Raw genomic sequence first — 24,371 nt, forward strand, 5'->3', positions numbered from 1 at the left:
CAAACAGGCGGTGAGAAATCGCGGACGCGGAACCATTTGGTGGGCAGGACTTCCGGCGGAAAAGCGGGCTGTCTCGGAAACGCCGAGCTGAGTTCCTCCCGGGTTTGCAAGTTCGGCTCCTGGGCTGTTGTTTAGACTCTTGTGAAGATGGCTTGCGCTGCAGCGCGGTCCCCGGCGGACCAGGACAGGTGGGTTCTGGGTAGGTGGGTCCTCAGAAAGGAAGGGGCTTGCTGTGGTGCCGCGAGTGTTACACCGCCCTTCTCCGCTCCGCAGCCTCTGGAATGGCCTAGCTGATCCAGCTCGCCCTGGACGGGCTCCGCGGGTCTCCTTGGCGGCTGATTTTTGTGAGAATCCTGCAGCAGCCACCAGGCTCTTCGCAGGGCTCCTGAAATTCCTACCGTAGGTAGCCTAGTGTTTACCTGTACGCGAGACAAGGATTTTGGGTGCTACGTGGACATAATATTAAGTAACATAATCTCAGTGTGAGAAATATGTTCTTTTTAATTATTGTTGCGTTCGGAAAGGCTCATTTGTGAAATTTTGAAGTTTTTAATACCTCGGACACTTTTTATATAAGAGGGCGGACCCATTCTCAGGAACTTTTAACAGGCTGCTGTGTCTAATGTAACATTTACCCAGGTTGTTTTGTTTCTATTCGTGTGGTTTTTTTCCTTCCAAGGTAGTGGATAAAGTTTATCTTTAATTAAGTTAAGTAAAAGGGAGGTAATTTAAAGAAAAAACATTAAGCAAATAATAGCATAGGTGTACCAGCAATGATGATGACCTTGCCTACCACGGACCGAAAGAATGTATTTTTGAAAATACTTGTTATCCGTTGAGTGTAGTTGTCCAGGTTCTTGACGTTTTGAATAAGAAATTGAACAAAACACACAAAGCAAGGCAGCGAAAGCAGATTTATTTTAAACAAAAGTACACCACAGGGTGGAAGCAGGCTCCAGCAAGCCGCCCAAGAGCTGTTGGTTACGGAATTTTCTGGGATTTAAATACTCTGTAGAGGTTTCCTATTGACCAGTGCCAGTCTGATTGGTTGAGGGAGGGGGATCACTCAGAATGAGGAGTAGGCCTGCAGCCAGTCTGATTGGTTGCTGGAGGGGACCTTTCCAAGGTTGATTTTTCAGCAGCCACGCAGAAAAAGAAGGGTTTGAAAAGGGAGTAGCCATCTGATATCTACTCAGCATGAATTGGCCTTCGGTTTCCTGCCACCCGACCCTCTTCTCCTGCGTCTTACTGCTCTAGTGATACCACTTATGCTATTGTCTATGGCAGGTTTATTTGTATCTATCCTGCTTATTTAAATAATAAGAAGACCATCGCAGAGGGAAGGCGAATCCCCATAAGTAAGGTAAGCAGATGGCTGGCTCCTTGGTCCTCGAGGGAATGGGGGGTGTCATCCTGGTCGGGCCACGTCATCTTGTTAGAGCCACAGGGGGTTCTCTTCACTGCATTTATTTCGGGCTTGGGGAGAAGGACAGCCAAGAATTGGGGTGCGTTCCTTAGTGTTGGTGAAACCAGAAAGGCATTAATTCATAGCTGAAGGGATTTTTTTTTTTAATGGCTCTTAATGAGCCTGTGTTTGTAAAGAAGTGGGGGCAGAGTCTGTAGATTTTACATGTTTTTTTAAAACGAAGTTATGACATTGTTCCCCTTGATACAGGAAATCACAATTATGACATTGTACGATATATTAATACTATTCAGAATGTAGTTGAGATTTTTTTAAGTATGTGAAGACTTGCAAAAAGTTCAGCCCTGTTGAGTTTTATTAAAATGTAATTTGTATTTTGTAATATGACAGATTTAAGGCACCTAGGTTTGATGCAGTGAATTCTCACGTGATGAGTACATCTGGGTGGTAACAAGCACTCAAAAAAGAAAACATTATAAGCATCCAGGAAGATTGCGTTATGTTCCCTCCCAGTCACTGTCGCCTCCGCATATGCTCAAAAATACCAGGATGACCACTGTCATGACTTTGACACCATAGGTTACTTTTGCTTATTTTTCACTTTTCTGTAAACGGAATTTCACAGTATGTACTTTTGTATCTTTTTTTTTCACTGAACTTTAAGCTTACGAGATTTATCTACATATTAGAATGTAGTTGAATTTTCATTGCTCTGTAACAGAGTTTGTCAATAGCAGCACCATTGCCAGTTTGAGCTAGATAATTGTTGTTGGGGGTTGTTATGTGCATTTTAAGACGTTCAGCGGTATCCCTGGCCTCTACCCACTATCCTTCTCCAAACCCCATTCCCTAATTGTGACTATCAAAAATGTCTCCAAGCATTGCTAGATGTCTTTTGCGTGTGTGTAGGGGTAGGGAGCCTGAGGACAGAATTTCCCTACTCAAAACTACTGCCCTGTCTCCTCTATAGTATTGCATTGTGTGAATACACCAGAGTCTTTTCTGCCTTCTTTTTTGTTTTTTTAAGAGACAGGGTCTGGCTCTGTCACCCAGGCTGAAGTGCGGCGGTATAGTCTCAGCGCACTGCAGGCTCCACCTCCCGGACTCAAGCCATCCTCCAACCTCAGCCTTCCGAGTAGCTGGGACTACAGGCACATGCCACCACGTCCGGCTATTTTTGTATTTTTTTGCAGCAATGGGATTTCTCCATGTTGCCCAGGCTGGTCTCAAACTCCTGAACTGAAGTGATCTGCCTACCTTGGCCTCCCAAAGTGCTGGGATTACAGTTGTGAGCCACCACACCTGGCCTTTTCTACTCTGGATGGAAAATTGGATTATTTCTATTAATAGTTTGAGGCTATTATAAATAGTTGTCTTTTAGTGAACATATTTTGTAGAACGCATCTGGGAATGGAATTGCAGGGCCATAAACAATGCAGCTTTAGTAGATACTAGCAGTTTTCTAAAGTGTTTGTATGTGTAATTGTTTAAGCAGTCAGTAATCATTGAGCGCCTACTATGTTCAGAGTACCATGCTAGGTGCTGGGGAATACACTGGTTAACAAAACAAAGCCCGTGCCCTCAGAAGTTTATGTTCTGTTGGAGGGGAGATGGGCACACACGTATGCATTAGTGTTATTCCTAGGAATTTTTAAAATTACAGTGGAAGCATCTGTACTTAATGAAAAAGGAAACCTAGGGTTTTGGTACTTGTTTGATTATAGTATTTGAAATTATTTACCCAACATTATGGCAGTGTCCACTTAAAGCAAATATATTTAGTGTTTATGTTTTTAACTGTTCAGGCTGTTGAAAATCCTACAGCTACAGAGATTCAAGATGTATGTTCAGCAGTTGGACTTAACGTATTTCTTGAGGTATGACGTGGTTCTTCACTATTTTCCATACTCATACTCATCTAATTGATGTAATAACTTTCTTAAGCCCTGTTTTTCTTTTGTTTCGTTTATGTTAGAAAAATAAAATGTACTCTAGAGAATGGAATCGTGATGTCCAATACAGAGGCAGAGTCCGGGTCCAGCTCAAACAGGAAGATGGCAGCCTCTGCCTTGTGCAGTTCCCATCACGTAAGCTTTTTAGATGAATCAGTGGGGCTCAGGGATAGGTTTCTCCTATGCAACACAGAAAAGGTTCTAAAACTGAACGGTGAAAGTCACAGTTTGCATTCTGAAGATTAATTTAAAGACAGGACTACTGCTCATGGAGAGAAGCAGTAGTTCTAATTTCTTTGAGGTGAACGACCTCTTTGAAAATGTAATGAGACCCACTAAACATTTTTCCAAAAAATTGTTGTGTGAACATTTTAGAAACCTCTGGAAGTCTGTCATTGCTCCCAGGTTAAGAATATAAAATTATTAAGTTGTTGAACATTAATTGCCATTTCAGATCCTAGAGGTCCTTGAGGTCTGTTAATATCTAATTATTCTATCATTAATAAATCTAAAAAGCAATATTGACTGAAAAAAGCAAGAGATATGCATAATATGGTACCACTTAGGTAAATTTAAATACAAAATATTACCATTGATAGATGCATATGTAATGTTGCTTATTGGTATTTTTTTGAAATGCTCTATAAGGAAACACTCACTCTTAAGACAGTAGTCACCTAATGGTGAGCAGGATAGAGAGTAGAAACCCAGGGATTGATGGTCATAGAAGACTGTTGCGTCATCTCTAGTGTTTTATTTCATGAAAAACAGTAACCAAACTGACATCAATATAACAGAATGTTAGTTCTGAGTATTAGGAAGATAAGTTTTTGTTTACATGTTGTTTATTTTTCTGAATTTTCATCTCTGAGAATTTTAATTTTTTAAAACAGAGCTATTAATTTTTTCTTTCATTTTAATAATCCCCTCAGTTTAGTTGAACTCTCCCATTAAATTTACTTAAAAACAGTGAAACTGTCAGACAAACTGACAACTTGTTTGATTTTTTTGGTTTTTTTTTGTTTGTTTTTGAGACAGAGTCTCGCTCTGGCTGGAGTGCAGTGGTATGATCTTGGCTTACTGCAACCCCCGACTCCCTGGTTCAAGTGATTCTCCTGCCTCAGCCTCCCGAGTAGCTGGGACTACAGGCATGTGCCACCACACCCAGCTAACTTTTGTATTTTGGGTAGAGATGGGGTTTCACCATGTTGGCCAGGATGATCTCGATATCTTGACCTCGTGATCTGCCCACCTTGGCCTCCCGGAGTGCTGGGATTACAGGCATGAGCCACTGCACCCGGCCTGATTTTTTTAAAATAGAGAGACAAGGGTCTCACTATGTTGCCCAGTCTAATTTCAAACTCCTGGCCTCAAGCAATCTTCCCATCTTGAGGAGATCCCAAAATGCTGAGATTACAGGCATTAGCCACCATGCCCAGCCAGCATGTTTGAACTTTTATTTTTAAAGACAAGGGCTCACTCTGTCATCCAGGTTGAGTGCAGTGGCACGATTATGGCACACTGCAGTCTTTTTCTTTTTTTTTTTGAGACAGAGTTTCGCTCTTGTTGCCCAGGCTACAGTGCAATGGTGTGATCTTGGCTCACCGCAACCTCTGCCTCCCAGGTTCAAGTGATTCTTCAGCCTCAGCCTCCCGAGTAGCTGGGATTATAGGCATGAGCCACCATACCCAGCTAATTTTTTATTTTTAGTAGAGATGGAGTTTCTCTATCTTGGTCAAGCTGGTCTCGAACTCCTGACCTCAGGTGATCTGCCCACCTCGGCCTCCCAAAGTGTTGGCGTGAGCCACCACACTCAGCTAACACACTGCAGTCTTGACCTCTTGGGCTCAAGCAACCCTCGCACCTCAGCCTCCCAGGTAGCTGAGAATACAGACGCATGATTTTTTATTTTTTCTAGAGATGGGGTTTTGCTATGTTTCCTAAGCCAGTCTCAAACTCGTGGACACAAGTGATCCTCCTGCCTCAGCCTCCCAAAGAGCCGAGATGACAGACATGGTACACTGGGCTCAGCCTAAAATAGATTTTTTTTATATACTAAAACTCATCAGGATTGGTAGGTATTGCTAGATGCTTCAGGTTGTGACTAAGGAGTGATAGTATATTCTAATACGTTTTTTCTCCTCCTTAACATTTTCCTATATTATATCTCAAAAAAACAAAAACAAACAAAATCTTGTAATTAACTAGTAGATAAAATAGGGGTAGAAATTGTGATGAGAACATGTCACTTCCTATTTCCAGTAAGACCCAAGTAAAATAGTAAAAAGAAAGCAGAGCTGAGGAGCTTAGTCTGTTTTGGGTGAAGGCAGCTGGTTGTCGGTATGCAGAGCAGGAATGCATGTAAGTGTAGATCATCTGATCTTACCCGTCGGATCTCTTGTGACTTGATGATACTGTTTTTTTGTTGTAAGTCTGAGAAAACCCTGTGTTTCAGTGTCTTAAGAGACAATGATATTCTGACTCTGTTTCCTACCTGAGGTGTATTTGGATACTCCTTAGATCTTCAAGCTAATTGCTAGGACCAAGACCAAAATTTTTTTTTCATACTTATGTTTGCCTTTTGATTTGATTCATTTAAATATTTTCAGCATTATTCTCACTCTCAGTACATTTCCCCCAGCTTGAGCTAGTCAGTGTCTTCAGTCATTTGATTTTTCATTTTTTTAAAAAACATATTTTCCATTTTCTTGATGTGATAGTTTCTTACACTTTGTGATATTCAAGTTGATGACTTTTTATGTCTTATTTCTCAGATTATACACTAAGCCTAACTTCTGGTTCCTAGGTAAGTCAGTAATGTTGTATGCAGCAGAAATGATACCTAAACTAAAAACAAGGACACAAAAAGCAGGAGGTGCTGACCAAAGTCTTCAACAAGGAGAGGGAAGTAAAAAAGGGAAAGGAAAGAAAAAGAAGTAACCTAGTATCAGCATCAAGTATGTGGTACTACTGTAAGAGACATGAATGGAGACTTCTGATTTGTATCAGAGGGAAACAGAAGCTTTTTGTTTGCATCGTTTAACTGAACTGTGAACGCTTGTGCCTCTCATCTTTATCATCGGAGTTGACAGTGAAACATTTACATCAGAAGTTTGCATCTCGCTTTTATGCCCTATAAAAGAATTTTTTTGTCTTTCAATGCAGTTTTTTTGGAAGAAAGAATATTTTTAAATGGACAAAGGACTGTACAATAAGTTACTTGAAATGAGTTACTTGTTTCAGATAAATTTCAATTCGATTTAAAATAAACATTTTGTCCACCTTTTAAGTTAATGAAATAAAATTTGAAACTGACTTTTGCAGCTTTTGCTTATGAATGAATGCTAGGAGAGGAGAGGTATTAAGAATAAAATATGTAGTGAAAGTTTCCATAGTGTGAGTCTAAAACTAGAAGAAAGTGGTAGGTCCTCTTGTGGGTGGGGAACAGGGGAGTCTGTAAAAAGCCAGTCTGTAGATCATATTTTAATCTGTTACTGTAATCGAATCGTTCAATTCTTGTTTTGACATGGAAAGTCCTGGATTTTAAGCTTTAAATTTGCTTATTTTGTAGGTTTAAGAACATGATTTTCATGGGAGTTCTAAAATTAACTGTACTTCAGCACCTTGAGGTACACTTTCCTTCAAGAAACTAAATTGGATTGGTGCTTCTGAATTTATTTCAGAGCAGTTTCTGAAAGTAGTGATTTTGAGCTATCCTGATTGCTGTTCTTTCTGAGGCCTGGTTTGGCTCTTCCTTGAATTCTGCAAGCTACCTCTTATTTTCAGTAAATTCCATTTTCTTTAAGTGTGTGTTGTTTTTTTTGTTTTGTTTTGTTTTTTTTGAGATAGAGTTTCACTCTTGTTGCCCAGGCTGGAGTGCAGTGGCGCAATCTCAGCTCACGACAACCTCCGCATCCCAGGTTCAGGTTCAAGTGATTCTTCTGCCTCAGCCTCCCTAGTAGCTGGGATTACAGGCATGTGCCACCACGCCCAGCTACTTTTGTATTTTTAGTAGAGAAGGGGTTTCTCTGTGTTGGTCAGGCTGGTCTTGAACTCCTGACCTAGTTGATCTGCCTGCCTCGGCCTCCCAAAGTGCTGGGATTACAAGCATGAGCCAGCTGGCCTGTTGACTTTTTTTTTTTTTAATTCTTAACAATTTCTGTTTTATAGTGAACATAATAGTATAAGAGTTTACATATCTGACTTACAAATAAATCCTGGGGAGAGGGGAGTATGTGTAAAACATAATTCAGAGCAGCCTTCTTTGAGAAAGTGGGTGTGTTTGGCTGTGTAACACAACAAGGGAATGTGTTTGCTGTGTAACAATGAGGGACTTAAGCAGGAGATTTTTGTCTCATATGTTAAATCCAAGTGAGGTTGCTGTGGTTGTTGGTTTAGCTCTCAGTGATGCCTTTTTTGTATTTTTCCGCTCTACTGTTCATGACATATTTCTAACACCTTTATGATTGTTGTTCCTGCTTGTAAAAGGGCTAGTATTTACGTGAGTGCAAGGCAGGAAGTAAAGGTAGCTGTGCCAGCCACTTCTGGCAAGTAGTTCTCCCACCTCAGCCTCCCAAGTAGCTGAGACCATAGGCATGAGATTTCTCAGAATTCCTCCCAGCAGACTTTCACTTAGTTTAGCTGTTGAGAACTGTGACACGTTCATCTCTAGCTGCAAAGGAGGCTGAGAAAGTGAACACAGCAATCCTCCTTATCCTTGGGGGATGCATTCCAAGACTCTGAGTGGATCCCTGAAACAGCAGATAGTACTGAACCATATATATACTATGTTTTTGCCTATTCATATATACCTGATATGGTTATCTGCGGCCCCACCCAAAATCTCATATTGAATTATAATCCCCAAATCCCTATGTGTTAAGGGTGGGACTAGGTGGAGATACTTGGATCATGGGGGCAATTTCCCCTGTGCTGTTCTTGAGATAGTGAGTCTTACAAGATCTGTTGGTTTTATAAGTGCCTGGCATTTCCCCTGCTTGCAGTCACTCCATCTTGCCGCCCTGTGAAGGTGCCTGCTTCTCCTTTGCCTTCTGCCATGTTTGTAAGTTTCCTGAGGCCTCCCCAGCAATGCGGAACTATGAGTCAATTAAACCTGTTTCCTTTAAAAATTGCCCAGTTTTGGATATTTCTTCATAGCAGCGTGAGAATGGGTTAATACATACCTATGATAAAGTTTATAAATTGGACACAGTAACAGATTAACAATAAAATTAGAACAATTATAACAATATACTGTAATAAAAGGTATGTGGAAATTGTCAGTCTCTCTCAAAATACTGTGCTATACTCACCTGTTTTGGGACCAAGGTAACTGAAACAACAGAAGTGAAACCACAGATGAGGGGTGACTACATAGCTTTTTCAGTCCTGACAGCCAAGGCAGCTAAGGAAGAAAGTAGTTGAGAACGCATACTGGGCCAGGTACAGTGGTTCACACCTGTAATCCCGCACCTTGGGAGGCTGAGGCAGGAGGATCACTGGAGTCCAGGAATTTGAGACCAACCTGGGCACCATAGTGAGACTCTGTCTTTACAAAAAATAAAAGAATTAGCTGGGCATGGTGGTACTTGCCTATAGTCTTAGCTACTTGGGAGGCTGAGGTGGGAGGATTGTTTGAGCTCTGGAGGTGAGGCTGCAGTGAGCCGTGATCATGCTATTCCACTCACCTCAGCAGAGCTGGACCCTGTCTCAAAAAAAAAAAAGTATACTGTGGTAGCCAACTTAAAAGATTTGTCACAGAAAGATGGTTGAAATCTGGAAGTGGTTTAGTTTGGGGGCAATAAGGATTGTCAGTGCTATATTTTGAATGTCCCCTCCAAAATGCATGTTGAAATTTAATTGCTATTGTGATGTTATAGAGAGGTGGAACCTTTGGGAGGTGATTGGGCCATGGGGGCTCTGCCCTCAGGAATGGATTAATGTTACTATCTCAGGAGTGGGTTTGTTATAAAATGGAGTTCAGCCAAATTTTTCTTTTGCTCTCCGGAGCACACCCTCTTTGTCCTCTCACCTTCCACCATGGGATCACGCAGCATCAAAGACCCTTGCCATATACTGTGCCATGCTCTTGGATTTCCCAGCTCCTAATCATGAGCCAAATACACATTGCCCAGGCTGGTGTGCAGTGGCGTGATCTCAGCTCACTGCAATCTTTGCCACCCAATTTCAAGCATCACCACCACGCCTGGCTAATTTTGTATTTTTAGTAGAGACAGGGTTTCACCATGTTTGTCAGGCTGGTGTCGAACTCCTGACTGCACATGATCTGCTCGCCTTGGCCTCCCAAAGTGCTGAGATTATAGGCATGAGCCACACCACACCTGGCCTCTAAAAAAATTTTTTTTAATTACAAACTTTTATACTCAGGAGGCTGAGGTGGGAGGATCACTTGAGGCTGGGAGGTTGAGGCTGCACTGAGCCGTGATTGTGCCACTGCACTTTAGCCTGGGTGAAAAAAAGAGACCTGATTCAAAAAAAATTTTTTTGTCTGTTTTAAAAAGATTACAGTTTTCACTTAACAACTGGCAAAAAAAAAAAAAAAAAGTTCACTGATTGCACCAATTGCAGTAATGTGAAGAAATGGCAATATATTGTTACAGCAATAATTCTGAAATCTTAGTGTTTTATGTTGCTGTAACAGAACACCACAGACTGGGTAGCTTAAAAAATGAATAGAAATTCGCCAGGCGTGGTGTATCACGAGGTCAGTAGGTCAAGACCAGCCTGGCCAACATGGTGAAACCCCATTTTTACTAAAAACTACATAAATTAGCCGGGTGCAGTGGCAGGCACCTGTAATCCCAGCTACTCGGGTGGCTGAGGCAGGAGAATCACTTGAACCCTGGGAAATGGAGGTTGCAGTGAGCTGAAATCGTGCCACTGCACGATTTCACCGAGGCTGTTCTCATACTCCTGGGCTGAAGCAAGCCTCTCAAGTGGCTGGGACTAGAGGTGCATGCCACCACACCTAGCTGAAAAAGGGAATCATAATGTAGATGTTGAAGTGCTTTTTGTATTTATGAACTGTGTTCACATCCTGTACTCACTTCTTAAGGAATCTGTTATCAAAATTATATATAATTTTAAAAGCCAGCTAGTTTTAATAGTGTGTTTCTGTTTTAGGCATTAACTTCCATCTGTAGAAGAAGAGGATTTAGTTTTCTTTCTCTACCATATGCTTGCATAGTTCCTGTCTTCCTGTCTTCCCAGTCTACCAATATATTTCATAATTTAACCACTATTCAGAGTTTCCATTATTATACATTCTGTTCACAGCTCAGTCATGTAGTACACTTGCTACTAAAAGTGTGGTTTAAGGACCAGCAGCACTGGCCTCTGGTGAAAGATTGTGAAAAATGCAGTATCTCTGGCCCCAGCCCAGAATTCAGATGTGTTCAATGAGATCCACAAATGATTCTTTCTTTCTTTCTTTTTTTTTTTTTTTTTTTTTTGAGGTGGAGTTTCACACTATCACCCAGGTTGGAGTGCAGTGGCCCAGTCTCAGTTCACCACAACCTCTGCCTCCTGGGTTCAAGCGATTCTCCTGCCTCAGCCTCCCGAGTAGCTGGGATAACAGGTATGCACCACCATGCCTGGCTAATTTTTGTATTTTCAGTAGAGACAGGGTTTCTCCATGTTGGTTAGGCAGGTCTCGAGCTCCCAACCTCAGGTGATCCGCCTGCTTTGGCCTCCCAAAGTGCTAAGATTACAGGTGTGGGCCACCGCGCCCGGCCTTCTTTTTTAACTTCTTTAAGCTCTTGTAATTTGCATGTTTCCTTTTTCTAGCATTCTATTCTCAGTTCATGGATGTAATTTATTTCTCAGAAGGTGAGATTTATAGTCTTCTTGTTTCCAAGTTCCTTTTTTTTCCTTCTATTTTTATTTTGATCCCTATCATGTTAGTAGCTTTGTTTTGGTTGCTGGTGTTTAAGATAGAAGGACCAAAAGGCTGATTATAAGTTGAGATCTGCCCCGGGTGCTGTGGCTCACACCTGTAATCTCAGCACTTTGGGAGACTGAGGCAAGAAGACCACTTGAGCCCAGAACTTCAAGACCAGCCTGGGCAACATAGGAAGGCTCCCTCTCTACAAAAAAAAAAAAAAAATTAGATGGGCCTGGTGGCACATACCTGTAGTTCTAGCTACTCTGGAAGCTGAGGCGGGAGAATCGCTTGAGCCCAGGAGATTGAGGCTGCAGAGAGTTGTGATCATGCCACTGCACTCCAGCCTGGGTGACAGAGTGAGTCCCTGTCTCAAAAAAACAGAAAAACCACAAAAGTTCAGAGTGGCTGGATATGGTGGCTCATGCTTGTAATCCCAGCACTTTGGGAGGCCAAGGCAGGTAGATCTCTTGAGCCCAGGAGTTTGAGACCAGCCTGGCCAACAAAGGAAGAGTCTTGTCCTCATTACTAGTCTCTACCAGTGGTTCTCAACCCTGGCTCCATACTAGGATCACCTACAGAGTTGTTAAAGCATACTGGCACCTGGTTACCATGGTAGACTAATTAAATCAGCACTTTGTTAGAGGAGGCAGAGATCATTTTTGAAAAGGTCCTCAGATGATTCCAGTGTTCAGCCAGGTCTGGAAACCTCTGTGTATTAAGATACAAAGATAGCATTTACCTAACCCAGTGGTTTTATCTCAAAGTGCAGTTCCTGGACCCACATTGCCTGGGCTGTTTAAAAATGCAAAACTTTCAGCCCCACCCCCGACTTCCTGAATGAGAATCTTAGAGTACAGTAATCTACTTTAACAACACTCGTCTCCATCCCCATCCTCCATCAGTTCTGATGCACACCAATTTTTTTTTTTTTTTTGAAATGGAGTTTCATTCTTGCTTCCCAGGCTAGAGTGCAAATGGTGTGATCTTGGCTCACTGCAACCTCTGTCTCCCAGGTTCAAGCCATTCTCCTGCCTCAGCCTCCCAAGTAGCTGGGATTACAGGAATGCACCACCACATCCAGCTAATTTTTTGTATTTAGTAGAGACAGGGTTTCACCATGTTGGCCAGGCTGGTCTCGAACTCCTGACTTCAGTTGAGCCCCCCACCTTGGCCTCCCAAAGTGCTGGGATTACAGGCGTGAGCCACCGCGCCTGGCCCACACCAAAGTTTTTGGGAAGCATCGATCTAACCAAGGAAACTCCTAAGTGTGTATGTTGTAAGATTTTGAGAGTTAGTGTTCTAGCAGTGAGCCAGGAAAACTTTTAATGTCATTCTCAAATATGTTTACTTTCCAGCCATGCTATATAGAACTGTAATATTTGATAGGTAAAGATCTGAATTGTACATGTGTTATTCTAAACACCATAATTCTAGACATGCAGACATCAAAAAGCAGATGTTGGAGACCCTGTGGACCAACGCACACCTTCAGAAGTAGGTTTTGTTTTTTTGTTTTTTGAGACAGGGTCTGGCCCTGTCGCCCAGGCTGGAGTGCACTGGCACCATCTTGGCTCACTGCAGCCTTGACCTCCGGGCTCAAGTCCTCCCACCTCAGCCTCCTGAGTAGCTGGGACTACGGGCATGCTCCACCACCCCCCGCTAATTTTTTCGTATTTTTTGTAGAGATAGGGTCTCACCATGTGGCCCAGGCTAGTCTTGAACTCATGCACTCAAGCAGTCCACCCACCTTGGCCTCCCAAAGTGCTGGGATTGCAGGTCCAACAGGCCAGAAGTGGGTATTTTTATCAAAATTCTCAAGTACTCCTTTTCTTGATCTCTTCTGAAAACAAGTACAGCATAATTTGGAGGCACATGTAAAAAGTTTACTACATCAAGGCCAGGCGCGGTGGCTCACGCCTGTAATCCCAGCATTTTGGGAGGCCCAGGCGGGCGGATCACGAGGTCAGGAGATCAAGACCATCCTGGCTAACACGGTGAAACCCCGTCTCTACTAAAAAATGCAAAAAATTAGCTGGGCGTGGCGGCGGGCACCTGTAGTCCCAGCTGCTCGGGAGGCTGAGGCAGGAGAATGGCGTGAACCTGGGAGGCAGAGCTTGCAGTGAGCTGAGATCCCACCACTGCACTCCAGCCTGGGTGAAAGAGCAAGACTCCGTCTCAAAGTTTACTACATTAAAATGCCTGCAATACACTATCTTGAGTCATAGGAGACTTCTTTGTGTGTAACGCAATACACAGGTGGAAAAAAAAAAAAAAACCGTGGATTCAGTTTCCTTTAAATGTAGTGCTAATTATTGGTAGAAACTTTTTGAGTTGGTATGTTTTCTTTAGGGCAGGTCTTTTCCTCTGGTAGGCAAGAACCACCAGGAGAAAACTACAAGCCATGTGAGGAATAGAGTTAATAAAGAACAGTGTTTATGGCTCATTTATCTGTATTTTAAAACTTTGCTTAAATAATTCTGGGTTAGGAGGAAAGCCCCACAAAATAAAATGAAATATAACAGTTAAATGAGAAGTGAATTTTATTTACATCTATTTCCATTCAGTGTATCACATCTTAAGGGTAGGTGATAACAGTGTGAAGGGTGTGCTCATTTTCTTCACCTGTGGGTAGAAGACTCTTCCCCAGAGTAGCAGTTGTTAATCCAAATGATTGAAGCCTTCAGGTAAGGGAATAACTGCTGCAGGAATTCTTTCTTGAAGAATTTAAGCTGTTTGGTAGGAATTCTGTAACTACATACCTTTGAAACACTATTCACATTCAAATAAACTCGTTTTCTAGCCAGACACAGGCTCAATTAGTTTTTTCAAACTCTAGCCAAGGCAGTGTTTCATTTGGGAAATCATGTGACAGAACTGCTCAATTCATAACTTCTCCTGCTGTTAACATTTACACTTAGACTGCCAACAACAGTTAAATTGTGGTCTCAAGGGAACAAAAAAATTGCATTCAGAATATAGTATTTTTAAACTAATTTTAGCCTGTAAGTCATTATGAGCAATAGTAACTTTTATACTCCCTCATCTTGTCTGATGATATATTCTATATGCTGTCAATCTGATTATATAGTCTATATGCTAGAACTTGCTAATTTTCATTCTGCCACCAAGAAAATTATACTTTTATTTATGGGAAAAGGATTTAAATCCTCCTAGGTATGTAAAAAAATGTGTTTTAATCTAAAAGTGATTTTTCTCGCAAGAACAATTTTGTTTGCTTTCTACAAAGTTTTAAGTTTAATAAAATGCCAGTAATCACCAGTTTGCTTCCCCAAAATAAATGCTCTGATCCATATTAGAGTGATACTGTCCCTTAGTATTGGTATCTTTAATATTTTTTACATCATGAGATATCGTTATGATCTTACCTGTTATCTCAAGGTGAGCTAATCATCTTTATTTGCCTTAAAAAATACTGTACTGGCTGGATATTTAATCTTGTTAGTTTAGTTATACACTTGTTTTAGTCTAGTTTAATTCAAAAGGACTCTAACAGTATGGTTTAAAACTCAGATTTTCTAGTCCAGACAAATTGCTCTAACGATTTGGCAGATCAATGGAGACATCCATTTCAACTTTATTGTTCTGTACTTACTATGTAGTCATGTGCAGTTTATCAACACAAAGAATACGGATGAAGGCATTTAAATGGACTACAAGTGACTCTGACTTGTAAACTAGGGAAGCCTCTTGTGTTTGACCTTAAAGGCCAGAGAAAAACTGAAGATAGATTGACTTAACTATTGCCAAGCAGATTATGGGTTATACTTCCTTTCATTCTCCCAGAATTGCTCTAAAAGCTAGGTGTCGTCATTAGCATGTTGTTGCTAATGATATAAACAAGAACATACATGTAATCAGAGGTGGACAAATCTTCAGAAGTTCCTTAAACTTGTTTAAAAAAGAAGATTGGGAAAGAAGACTAAATCAACATGTTTCTCCGCTTTGAAGATAAAACCAGAAATGGTTTCCATTGTAGCATCTTGACAATAGACAAATATGTAAAGTTTATAAGTAGATAAGACAGTATTACTAGTTCTTCAGGGAACTGAGAGTTATAGGTTACTGATGTGTGTGTGTAAATTTCCTGATTTATCACTAGAGTGACTAACTGCTTTACAAAGCTATCCTGGTATTCATATGCCATGTACTAGGGAAACAACCAGGCCAATCTCCGTTCGATTTCATTTCTCATTTTGTTCATTTGCATATTAATCACATATTTCCTAAAGTATTATTTAGTAGACCACACCAGCACAATGGTTCCTCCAGCTTTTGGCAGGTGGTCTTACTGTACAGAAGTTATAAATGGCACATACAACCTTCCCCTCCTCCCTCCCCATTAGCATGATGCATGTTGTAGTCAGACAGTAACATTTCCATATGTACATGTGCACAAATACATTAAAAACATTTCAGAATTATATAAAATTTTACATTACATGAAGTAGAACCATAAAGATTATCCTAAGTGTAACTACAGAGAAAATGCATGCAGGGAGAGCCCAGTAAAGTACACAGCCTGTGGGGTATATAATTTTATTTTAAGTTTATATTTCCTGCAGGATAGTAACATACATCTTTTCCTACCCAGAGGCAAAATACATTTTCCAAAAACTTGGACACTGCCCACTGCATTAAGTTTAAAATGCTCCCTATGTATATAGACAGTAAAAGTAAGCAAAGAAACTTACAACACATTCCAATCTTTATCAAAAATGTTTTCAAGGCAACATTATTAAAATAATTATACCACGGTCCCTAATGTAACATCAAGCTCTAGTAGGAAGGTACAGAGAGGGCAGGAAGTTTCCATCCAGTCTGGTTTAGGTGCTCTTCTTTTCTTCACCCAGTAAATTCACGGTGGCTTTCTTGGCTGTTAGGAGGGAAAGAAATATATATCAAAACTCTTTGGAATGCAAGCTTTGTGCCTAACGTAGCTACTAGATAACAAAATTTGGATGACTCATGTTCGGGTGCGATCATGTTGGGGTTTGTGGTCTGGGCTAAGGGGGTTTCCAGGAAATGGAGAGGGTACCTCTGAGAGCACAAATCCTAAATACTTGAGCAAAATCCTTGACGGTCATCTAGCCTAGCCCCTTGTCACCTAAACTGTTTGCCCTCTGTTCTCCTTTAAGCATTAAAAGAAGCAGAGATTTCTTAAGGGTAGTATTCAAATTCTAGTTTGTATCTGTGTGCTTGCCTGTAAGATTTCACTTACCAATATATTATCAATCTGATGACAACTAGGTCATCATATTTATCCCATGGTGACAAATCACAGAAGTCCTCATTCCTAGCACTAGAAATATAGTCATCCCGGCCCCTCCCCGCCCCGCCTCCCGGCGCGGGTGGCCGAGGCGTAGCGCTGCGACCCCCGTCCCTGCGAACATGGCGCTGCGAGTGGTGCGGAGCGTGCGGGACCTGCTCTGCACCCTGCGCGCGGTCCGGTCACCCGCCGCGCCCTGCCCGCTGAGGCCCTGGCAGTTGGGGGCGGGCGCCGTCCGGACACTGCGCACGCGACCCGCTCTGCTCTCGGTGCGTAAATTCACAGAGAAACATGAATGGATAACAACAGAAAATGGTATTGGAACAGTGGGAATCAGCAATTTTGCACAGGAAGCATTGGGAGATGTCGTTTACTGTAGTCTACCTGAAGTTGGGACAAAATTGAACAAACAAGATGAGTTTGGTGCTTTGGAAAGTGTGAAAGCTGCTAGTGAACTCTATTCTCCTTTATCAGGAGAAGTAACTGAAATTAATGAAGCTCTTGCAGAAAATCCAGGACTTGTAAACAAATCTTGTTATGAAGATGGTTGGCTGATCAAGATGACACTGAGTAACCCTTCAGAACTAGATCAACTTATGAGTGAAGAAGCATATGAGAAATACATCAAATCTATTGAGGAGTGAAAATGGAACACCTAAATAAACTAGTATGAAATACCACAACCCAGCAGATTGTCTTAAATTAGTGGTGGATAGAAGACTTAGAATAGCAACTTATAGCATTACCAATGGGGAAGAAAAAAACTACTGTTAACGCTGCTAATGAAGGAAAATGTCCTTTAACTTTGTAATGATTATAGATTTTAGACTAGGCTCTAGTGTTCAGAATTCATTAAATTATCCATGGTAAAAACTAGTTTTAAAAATTACATAATTCAAAGATAATGTTGTTATTCTTAAGCCTTATATAATATTGTAACTTGCCTGGATTTGGGATGAAATACTTAATGACCTTTCCATTGGAAATAACTGGGAGTGATTAGATGACACACCATTATCTTGATGTGTTAGTGTTAGATGACACACCATTATCTTGATTTTGCAATACACTGCATTTGCTGGTGGTATTTTTATACGGTGAAGCAACAGCTTTGCAGCAAAATAATAAAATACTTCTTCGTTTAAAAAAAAAAAAAAAAAAAAAGAAATATAGTCATCCCTTGATACATGTGTTTGGGAGGGGAGGGACGGGGGGAGAGGACATTAGTTCCAGGAACCCTACAGATACCAAAATCTGTGAGTGCTCAAGCCCTGAAAGGGAATGGCATACATAGTATTTCCATATAACCTATGTGTTTCCGTACACTTTAAATCTCAGCCAGGCATAATGACTCATGCCTGTAATCCCAGCACTTTGGAAGGCTGAAGTGGGAAGATCACTTGAGGCCAGGAATTTGAGACCAGCCTGGCCAATATGAATGGTGAGACCCCCACCCCTCACCTCTATTTAAGAAAAAATTTAAAAGCCCATCTCTAGTTAAAATACCTAATGCAACATGAATGCTATATAAATTGTTGTTATACTAAATTGTTTTTAAAATCTGTATTTATACTCTTACTGTGCCACCATTCTCTCCTATGAGAAGAGTTTGCTCTAAGTCTTTGAGTTGGTGACAAGACACTACATTCATCAAGAAAATATTCTGTCCAGATGTGGTGGCTCACATCTATAATCCCAGAACTTTGAGAGGCTGAGGTAGGAGTATTCCTTGAAGCCAGGAGTTTGAGATCACCCTGGCCAAAACACAGTGAGAGCCCGTCTCTAGAGAAAAATAAGAAAAATATATTTTCTTACGTCTGCAGGAGACCAAGCCTTCCACTTTCTAATTACCAAGTGGCTGGAAATGTGCTGTAAGAACCAGTGCAGTGTGTGAGATGGAGGGGAAAGGGGTTGTCTGGAAGCCTCCAGGGCCCCCTGTGAGATTTTACAATCTGCAGCTGTTCTTGATGGAGCCCAGAGTCTTAGTGATGAGAGCCAGGGAGTCCCTTCTTGTCCAACAGCTGCCTAACAGCTGCTCTCCCTTTGCTCAATTAAAATTACCGAACCAAGTTCACAGCAAAGGAGAAACTAGTCCTTCCCTTAACTAACCCTTTGTAAAACAATTCCTAGTTAATCCAAAAGCTTTGAGAAAGTCTAAAATGTGTCAGCATGTAAATTCCTCCTAACTTATTTTAATTCTCATGCCCCTATTTAGGAATGTATCATACCAAAGTAAGACTGGATTTTAAGTATTGATATCTAAGAGAACCAAGAGGCTAGAAATGTGGGTGAAGTGAGCCGAGATCATGCCACTGCACTCCAGCCCGGGCAACTGAGTGAGACTGTTCAAAAAAAAAGAAAGCTGGCAATCCTAAAGTGGGAGGTTGTTAAGACTACAAGTTAGAAAATACCTAAAACATATTGAAGTAGACTGGATTTGTATACCCAAAAATAGGAGTCCAGAGAAGAGAGGTATGTGAGGGAGAAATGGGGAACATACCACCTCTGGGGCATCAGTGCTGCTGGAGAACTCTCTTGGGATTTTACTTCCCCGTGGTCAGTCTACCTCACAACTCCCATGTCTTAACTACCACAGAGCTCTAAAAAAAAAAACAACAAAAACCTTTCTCCAATTTCTAAAACCCTTGAGTCCCTCTGGAGCTCAAGACCCATCATCGGCAAAATCTATATCCTCACTCATTCCTCCAAATGTTTCCTTTACCTTCTTGCTCTTAGAGAAAGCTGGCTGTGCCCTGAGGACATTGCTTTCTCAAGTGGTGGCTGTCTCTTTCCTCCCATGACCCTAGTACAAATGGATCTGGTAGGTATTGTTTTTGTTCTTCATTGCCACTTTCAGAATCTCATCATCAGATTATATTATCAAGTAGCCTTCCTTTTCCCTGTCATCCCTGACTCTTGGGCTACTCTGTCTTATTTCTTGAAGATTTTAGCTCCTAACTTAATGTTCCTTTCTAACACTACTCCTGTTATTTATTTATTTATTTATTTATTTATTTATTTATTTAGAGACAGGGTCTCACTCTGTCACCCAGGCTGGAGTGCGGTGATGCCATCTCAGCTCACTGCAGCCTCGACCTCCCAGGCTCAGGTGATCCTCCCACCTCAGCCTCCTGAGTAGCTGGGACACTGGTACGCATCACCACATCTGGCTAATTTTTGTGTTTTTTTTTTTTTTTTTTTTTTTTTTGTAGAGATTGGGTTTCACCATGTTGCTCAGGCTGGTCTCAAACTTCTGAGCTCAAGCAATCCACCCACCTTGGCCTCTCAAAGTGCTGGGATTACAGGTGTGACCACTGCACCTGACCTACTACTCCTATTTTAATTATTGATGATTTTAATATCCATGTAGACATATGTGATCTTCTAATATCCTGACCTCTTAATTTCTCCCCTCCAATAACCCTTATATTCCACCCTACATATGGCACTGACTCCCAGGATACCTGTTAGTACCAATGCTACAGTCCCTCCATAATCTTGTATTAAGCATCCCACTCACCCACCATCATCTTTGTAGTGCACTTTTTTCTTTGTAGTGTGCTCCCCACCCCCCTTTTTTTGCTCATTGTAAATGATGATAAGAGTATTCCTGTTATTATCCTGATTCAGGGTTCTTCCACCACCACTTCCCATCTTACTCAGGTTAAATTCCATTGTCAAGCATTAACCACTCCACAGTCCCACTCTCACTTCATAGTTGCTGGAAATCACAACCTTCACACAACTCTCCACCTACTCTGCAGCTGTACCCATGTAGCTGAGTATGGCTGGAGAAAAACATAAACAAGAACTGGTTTCACTATAAATTCATGAACACAAATCTCAAGCATGCCTTTAACACTGCCTGGCAGTCACAGGACATTGTTCCAGTCCATTTACTCTCCGACTGTCCTAGAGGGGCCGGCACACTGCAGCTACACTCGCTTATGTAGTGTCCATGGCTGCTTTCACACTACAATGGCAGAGGAGAGTAGCTGCAACAGAGAACTGATAGCCATGAAAACATTTGTTATCCAGTGAAACCCCGTCTCTAGTAAAAAATACAAAGAACTAGCCGGGTGAGGTGGCCGGCGTCTGTAGTCCCAGCTACTTGGGAGGCTGAGGCAAGAGAATGGTGTAAACCCGGGAGGCGGAGCTTGCAGTGAGCTGAGATCCGGCCACTGCACACCAGCCTGGGCGACAGAGCGAGACTCCGTCTCAAAAAAAAAAAAAAAAAAAATTGTTATCTGGCCCTTTACAGAAAAAGTTGAGCAGTCCCTCTCCTTCCCAACTATTTCATACATTCTCTTTCCACTGTCTCCTTCCCCATCCTCTCTCAATTGGCCTTTTCTTCCTACCTTACTGAGATATTTGAAAAATGAGAAAGTCACTTCTGTAGGCTCCCATGGTCCCATGTGCTCACAGCATACCATAAACCCTGATTTCCCTGCTGTTATCATAAACTTCCAGCTCTTCTGACCAGTCCCTCTACTGGATACTGGATCCTTCCCTGGTCAAGGACAGAGCTCCAGCAATTCACCCTCTCACTCCTGTCATCATTTTTTGCTCTGTTGAATTATTCCCATTCATTTTCAAACAGGCTTTGTTTCTCTACCTTAAGAAAAAAACTTTTAAAATTTCAGGACCCTAATTCCTTCTTCCAGTTATAGTCCCATTCTTCTGCTCCCCTTTGCAGGAAACTTCTCAAAAGAAAGATCTATATTCTCTCATCCCTTTTCTCTCATTCTCTCAAATCCATTGCAATCAGGAGTTTGATACCACTCCACAAAATCTGTGTTATCAAAATCACTAGTACCTTCCTCATTGCTAAATCTGCTCATTTCTCAGTCCTTATCTTACTTGACCTGTTGACAGCAAGTAACATGATAGATCACTTCTCTTTGAAACACTTTCTGTTCTTGGACCCAAGGATACCACACACTCACCTGGCCACTCCTTATCAGTCTGCTTTGCTGGTTGCTTCTCATCTCTCCAGTCTCTAAACCTTAGACTCCCCAGCGTTAAGTCTTTGGACCTCCTCTTTCCTAACTACACTACCTTCGTGATCTCATCCAGTCTCATGTTTAATATGTATAAGCTTGTGGCCCCCAAATTTATGTCCCCAGTCCAGACCTGTTTCTTGAACTCTTGACACCTGTATCCAACTAGCTGTTTGATCCTTGTAGGTATCTAACAGACACCTCAAACAAATGTCCAGGACTGAATTCCATATCCCCCTGACCCGCCACAACCTTCCACCCCAACAAAACCTATTCTACCCAGTCATCTCCAGCTCAGTGGCAATTTTATCCTTCCATTTGTTAAGGCTAAAAAGCTTGTCCTTGCCCTTAACCCTTCTGACCCATGCCCAATCCATAAGCAAATCCCATTACTTCTACTTTTGAAATATATCAAGAATCTGATACTTCTTACCTCCTACTGCTACACAAAGAACCAAGCCACCATCGTCATCTCCAGTCAGATCACTGCAAAAACCTTTTAACTATTCCCCCAATTTCCTCCCTTACCCCCCTTCAGTCTGTTCCTAATACAGTGGCCACAGGCATCTTTTTAAAACACAGGACAGATCATTTTGCTCCTTTGGTTAAAATTCCCCAATACCTCCACATCTCACACAGAGTAGAAGCCAAAACCTTTACAGTGGCCTATCACCTGCAACCTGTCCCACCTCGTCTCCTGCACCTCTCTAGATCACTTCTTCCGTTGCTCCCACCTCAGGACTTCTGCATATGCAGCTCATTCTGGAGTATGATTCCCCATGGTTCTTTCCTTTACCATTTTTTTTTCTCTCTCTCTTTTTATTTTTTTTAGGGGGGACAGGGTTTTGCTTTGTTACCCAGGCTAGAGTGGCACAGCTCACTTGCAGCCTTGATGTGGGCCGAAGTGATCCTCCTACTTCAGCCTCCTGAGTAGCTGGGACTACAGGCTTGCGTCACAATGTCCGGCTAATTTTTTAACTTTTCTAGAGAGCGGGTCTCCATAGGAGACCCCGTCACAAACAAGCTGGTCTCAAACTCCTGGCCTCAAGTGATCCTCCTACCTTGGCCTCCCAAAGTGTTGGGATTACAGGCTGAGTCACTGTTCCTGATTCCTTTACTGCTATCGAGTCTGATTCAGTAGAGCCTTCTGGTATAGATTTCCTAAATGTCTCCATTTAGAATAATAAGCATCCCTCCAGTCCTTGGCCCCCCCCATCTTTCTACTTATTTTTTCCCTATATTATCTGCTAAATATACCATCTAATTTTCAATTTTACTGCCTATCTCTCAACTAGACTGTAAGCTTCATTAATTCAAGGAGTATGGTCTCTGGTTTGCTGGTTCACTGCCAGTGTTATGAACATGCTTGGCACATATTAAACACCTCAATAAATAAATATTTATTGAGTGAATTAATCAGAGCTGAGAGTGGACATTCTTTTGTACCCATAACAAAAATTGAACAGCATACTGAACCGATCAACCTGAACTGAATTAGGCTGGCTGTCAGGGCCTCCAAAGTACTACTTCTGTCTGGTCACCCTGCTGCTATAGCCCTGGCCAGCTAGGCCCTGCTGTTCATGGTGCCGGCCCAGAGAGGACCCAGCCAGGAGATGCTGAGTGCTGTGTGGGGGTAGGGAACCCCAAGGAGAAGGCGCTGAGGAGGACACTGAAAAACAGGGTTAGCAGCTCAAACTGCCAGAGACAGAAGGCAAGCTCAAATGAGTGACCTGAAACAGCAAGTGGTAGATTTACAACAGAACCAAAAATTTTTGCTAGACAATCAGCTTTTACAAGAGAAAATGCATGGACTCATAGTTGAGAACCGTGAGTGAAGGCAGCACTTGGGGATGGAGGCCCTGGTTACTGAAGAGGAGGCGAAAGCCAAGTTAATTCCGTCTATTTGATGCTTGACATCCCTAACTAGGCAGTGAGGGTAGACGTTAGTTGTGGTGGGGTTGGAAGTAAACATCAACTACCTTCCCAGTATGATATCCTGTTGGGCATTCTGGACAACTTACCCCCAGTAGTGTTCTTCAAATGTCCTTCCCCAGAGTCTGCCAGCCTGGAGCAGCTCCCAGAGGTCTACTCAGAAGGACCCAATTCCTAACCAGCCTCCCTTTCTCTGTCAGTGGGGACATTATCAGCCAAGCTTGAAGCTATTAATGAACTAATTAATTTTGACTACATATATGCCAAGCCCGTAGTCTGAGACAGAGAGTCAAGCTAATGTGGTAGTGAAAATCAAGGAAGCACCTCTCAGCCTCTCAGAGAAAGATCACCCGGAATTCGTGGTCTCAGTGAAGGAAGACTTTGTGGAAGATGACTTCATTCCAGACCAGGGTATCTCCAATCTACTCTCATCCAGCCACTGCCCGAAGCCATCTTCCTGTCTACTGGATGTTTACAGTGACTGTGGGTATGAGGGCTCCCCTTTCCCCTTCAGCAACATGGCCTCTCCACTTGGTGCAAACCATTCTAAGGAGGAGACTGGCCAATGAACTCTTTCCCCAGCTGGTTAGTGTCTAAGGGGTGATCTAATACTGTTGCCCTTTTCCTTGACTATTACACTGCCTGGAGGATAGCAGAGAAGCCTGCCTGTGCTTCATTCCAAAGGCCAGAGAGTCTGCAGCCCTAGAGAATTCCCTTAACGTATTTATCTGTTCAAATGTCATGGAGAACCCCAAGTATTGTCTTTTGGCATGCAGTCCAAGGTATTTGATATGTTACTATAATTCAGAACTACAGCTTTTGAGGTTGTACTTTTTCTAAAGAGTGGTAGTTTGCCCTAAATATTTATTAT

General features: G+C 42.0%; 3 protein-coding genes and 1 pseudogene across 10 annotated transcripts in view; 3 read left to right on the forward strand and 1 right to left on the reverse strand.

Moving 5' to 3' along the window:
* Nucleotides 1-54: 54 nt before the first annotated feature.
* Nucleotides 55-24,371, forward strand: part of SRP19 (signal recognition particle 19) — a 31,860-nt gene continuing 7,543 nt past the window's right edge. For 2 of the 8 annotated variants that reach the window (XM_073994068.1, XM_073994071.1), the window contains exons 1-4: nt 55-188; nt 1,288-1,363; nt 3,232-3,303; nt 3,402-3,513. Coding sequence is in view for 7 of the 8 variants with exons in the window: in XM_073994071.1 (XP_073850172.1) it covers nt 148-188; nt 1,288-1,363; nt 3,232-3,303; nt 3,402-3,513 (301 nt within the window). In the remaining variant the exon portion in view is untranslated. Of the gene's footprint in view, nt 189-273; nt 400-1,287; nt 1,364-3,231; nt 3,304-3,401; nt 3,514-6,152; nt 6,694-24,371 lie in introns of those variants that run through there. The other 6 variants (XM_073994069.1, XM_045394103.2, XM_073994070.1 and 3 more) reach the window with 6 other exon arrangements.
* The window catches only part of REEP5 (receptor accessory protein 5), a 46,443-nt gene continuing 35,875 nt past the window's right edge, over nt 13,804-24,371 (reverse strand). The window contains exon 5 of the mRNA XM_045394106.2: nt 13,804-16,175. Within this exon, the coding sequence (XP_045250041.1) occupies nt 16,126-16,175 (50 nt within the window). The 3' untranslated portion in view covers nt 13,804-16,125. The remainder of the gene's footprint in view (nt 16,176-24,371) is intronic.
* On the forward strand, nt 16,621-17,251 carry LOC102130773 (glycine cleavage system H protein, mitochondrial). Its single transcript, XM_005557523.4, has one exon. The coding sequence runs from the start codon at nt 16,691-16,693 to the stop codon at nt 17,210-17,212; it is 522 nt and encodes a 173-aa protein (XP_005557580.3). The 5' UTR covers nt 16,621-16,690; the 3' UTR covers nt 17,213-17,251.
* On the forward strand, nt 19,381-24,224 carry LOC135971198 (uncharacterized; annotated as a pseudogene).

Source organism: Macaca fascicularis, chromosome 6, assembly GCF_037993035.2.
Source record: "Macaca fascicularis isolate 582-1 chromosome 6, T2T-MFA8v1.1".
NCBI lineage: Eukaryota > Metazoa > Chordata > Mammalia > Primates > Cercopithecidae > Macaca > Macaca fascicularis.

Bases quoted from the DNA above. Each gene is read 5' to 3' on its own strand.
- LOC102130773 (XM_005557523.4), top strand. From the start codon at position 16,691: ATGGCGCTGCGAGTGGTGCGGAGCGTGCGGGACCTGCTCTGCACCCTG.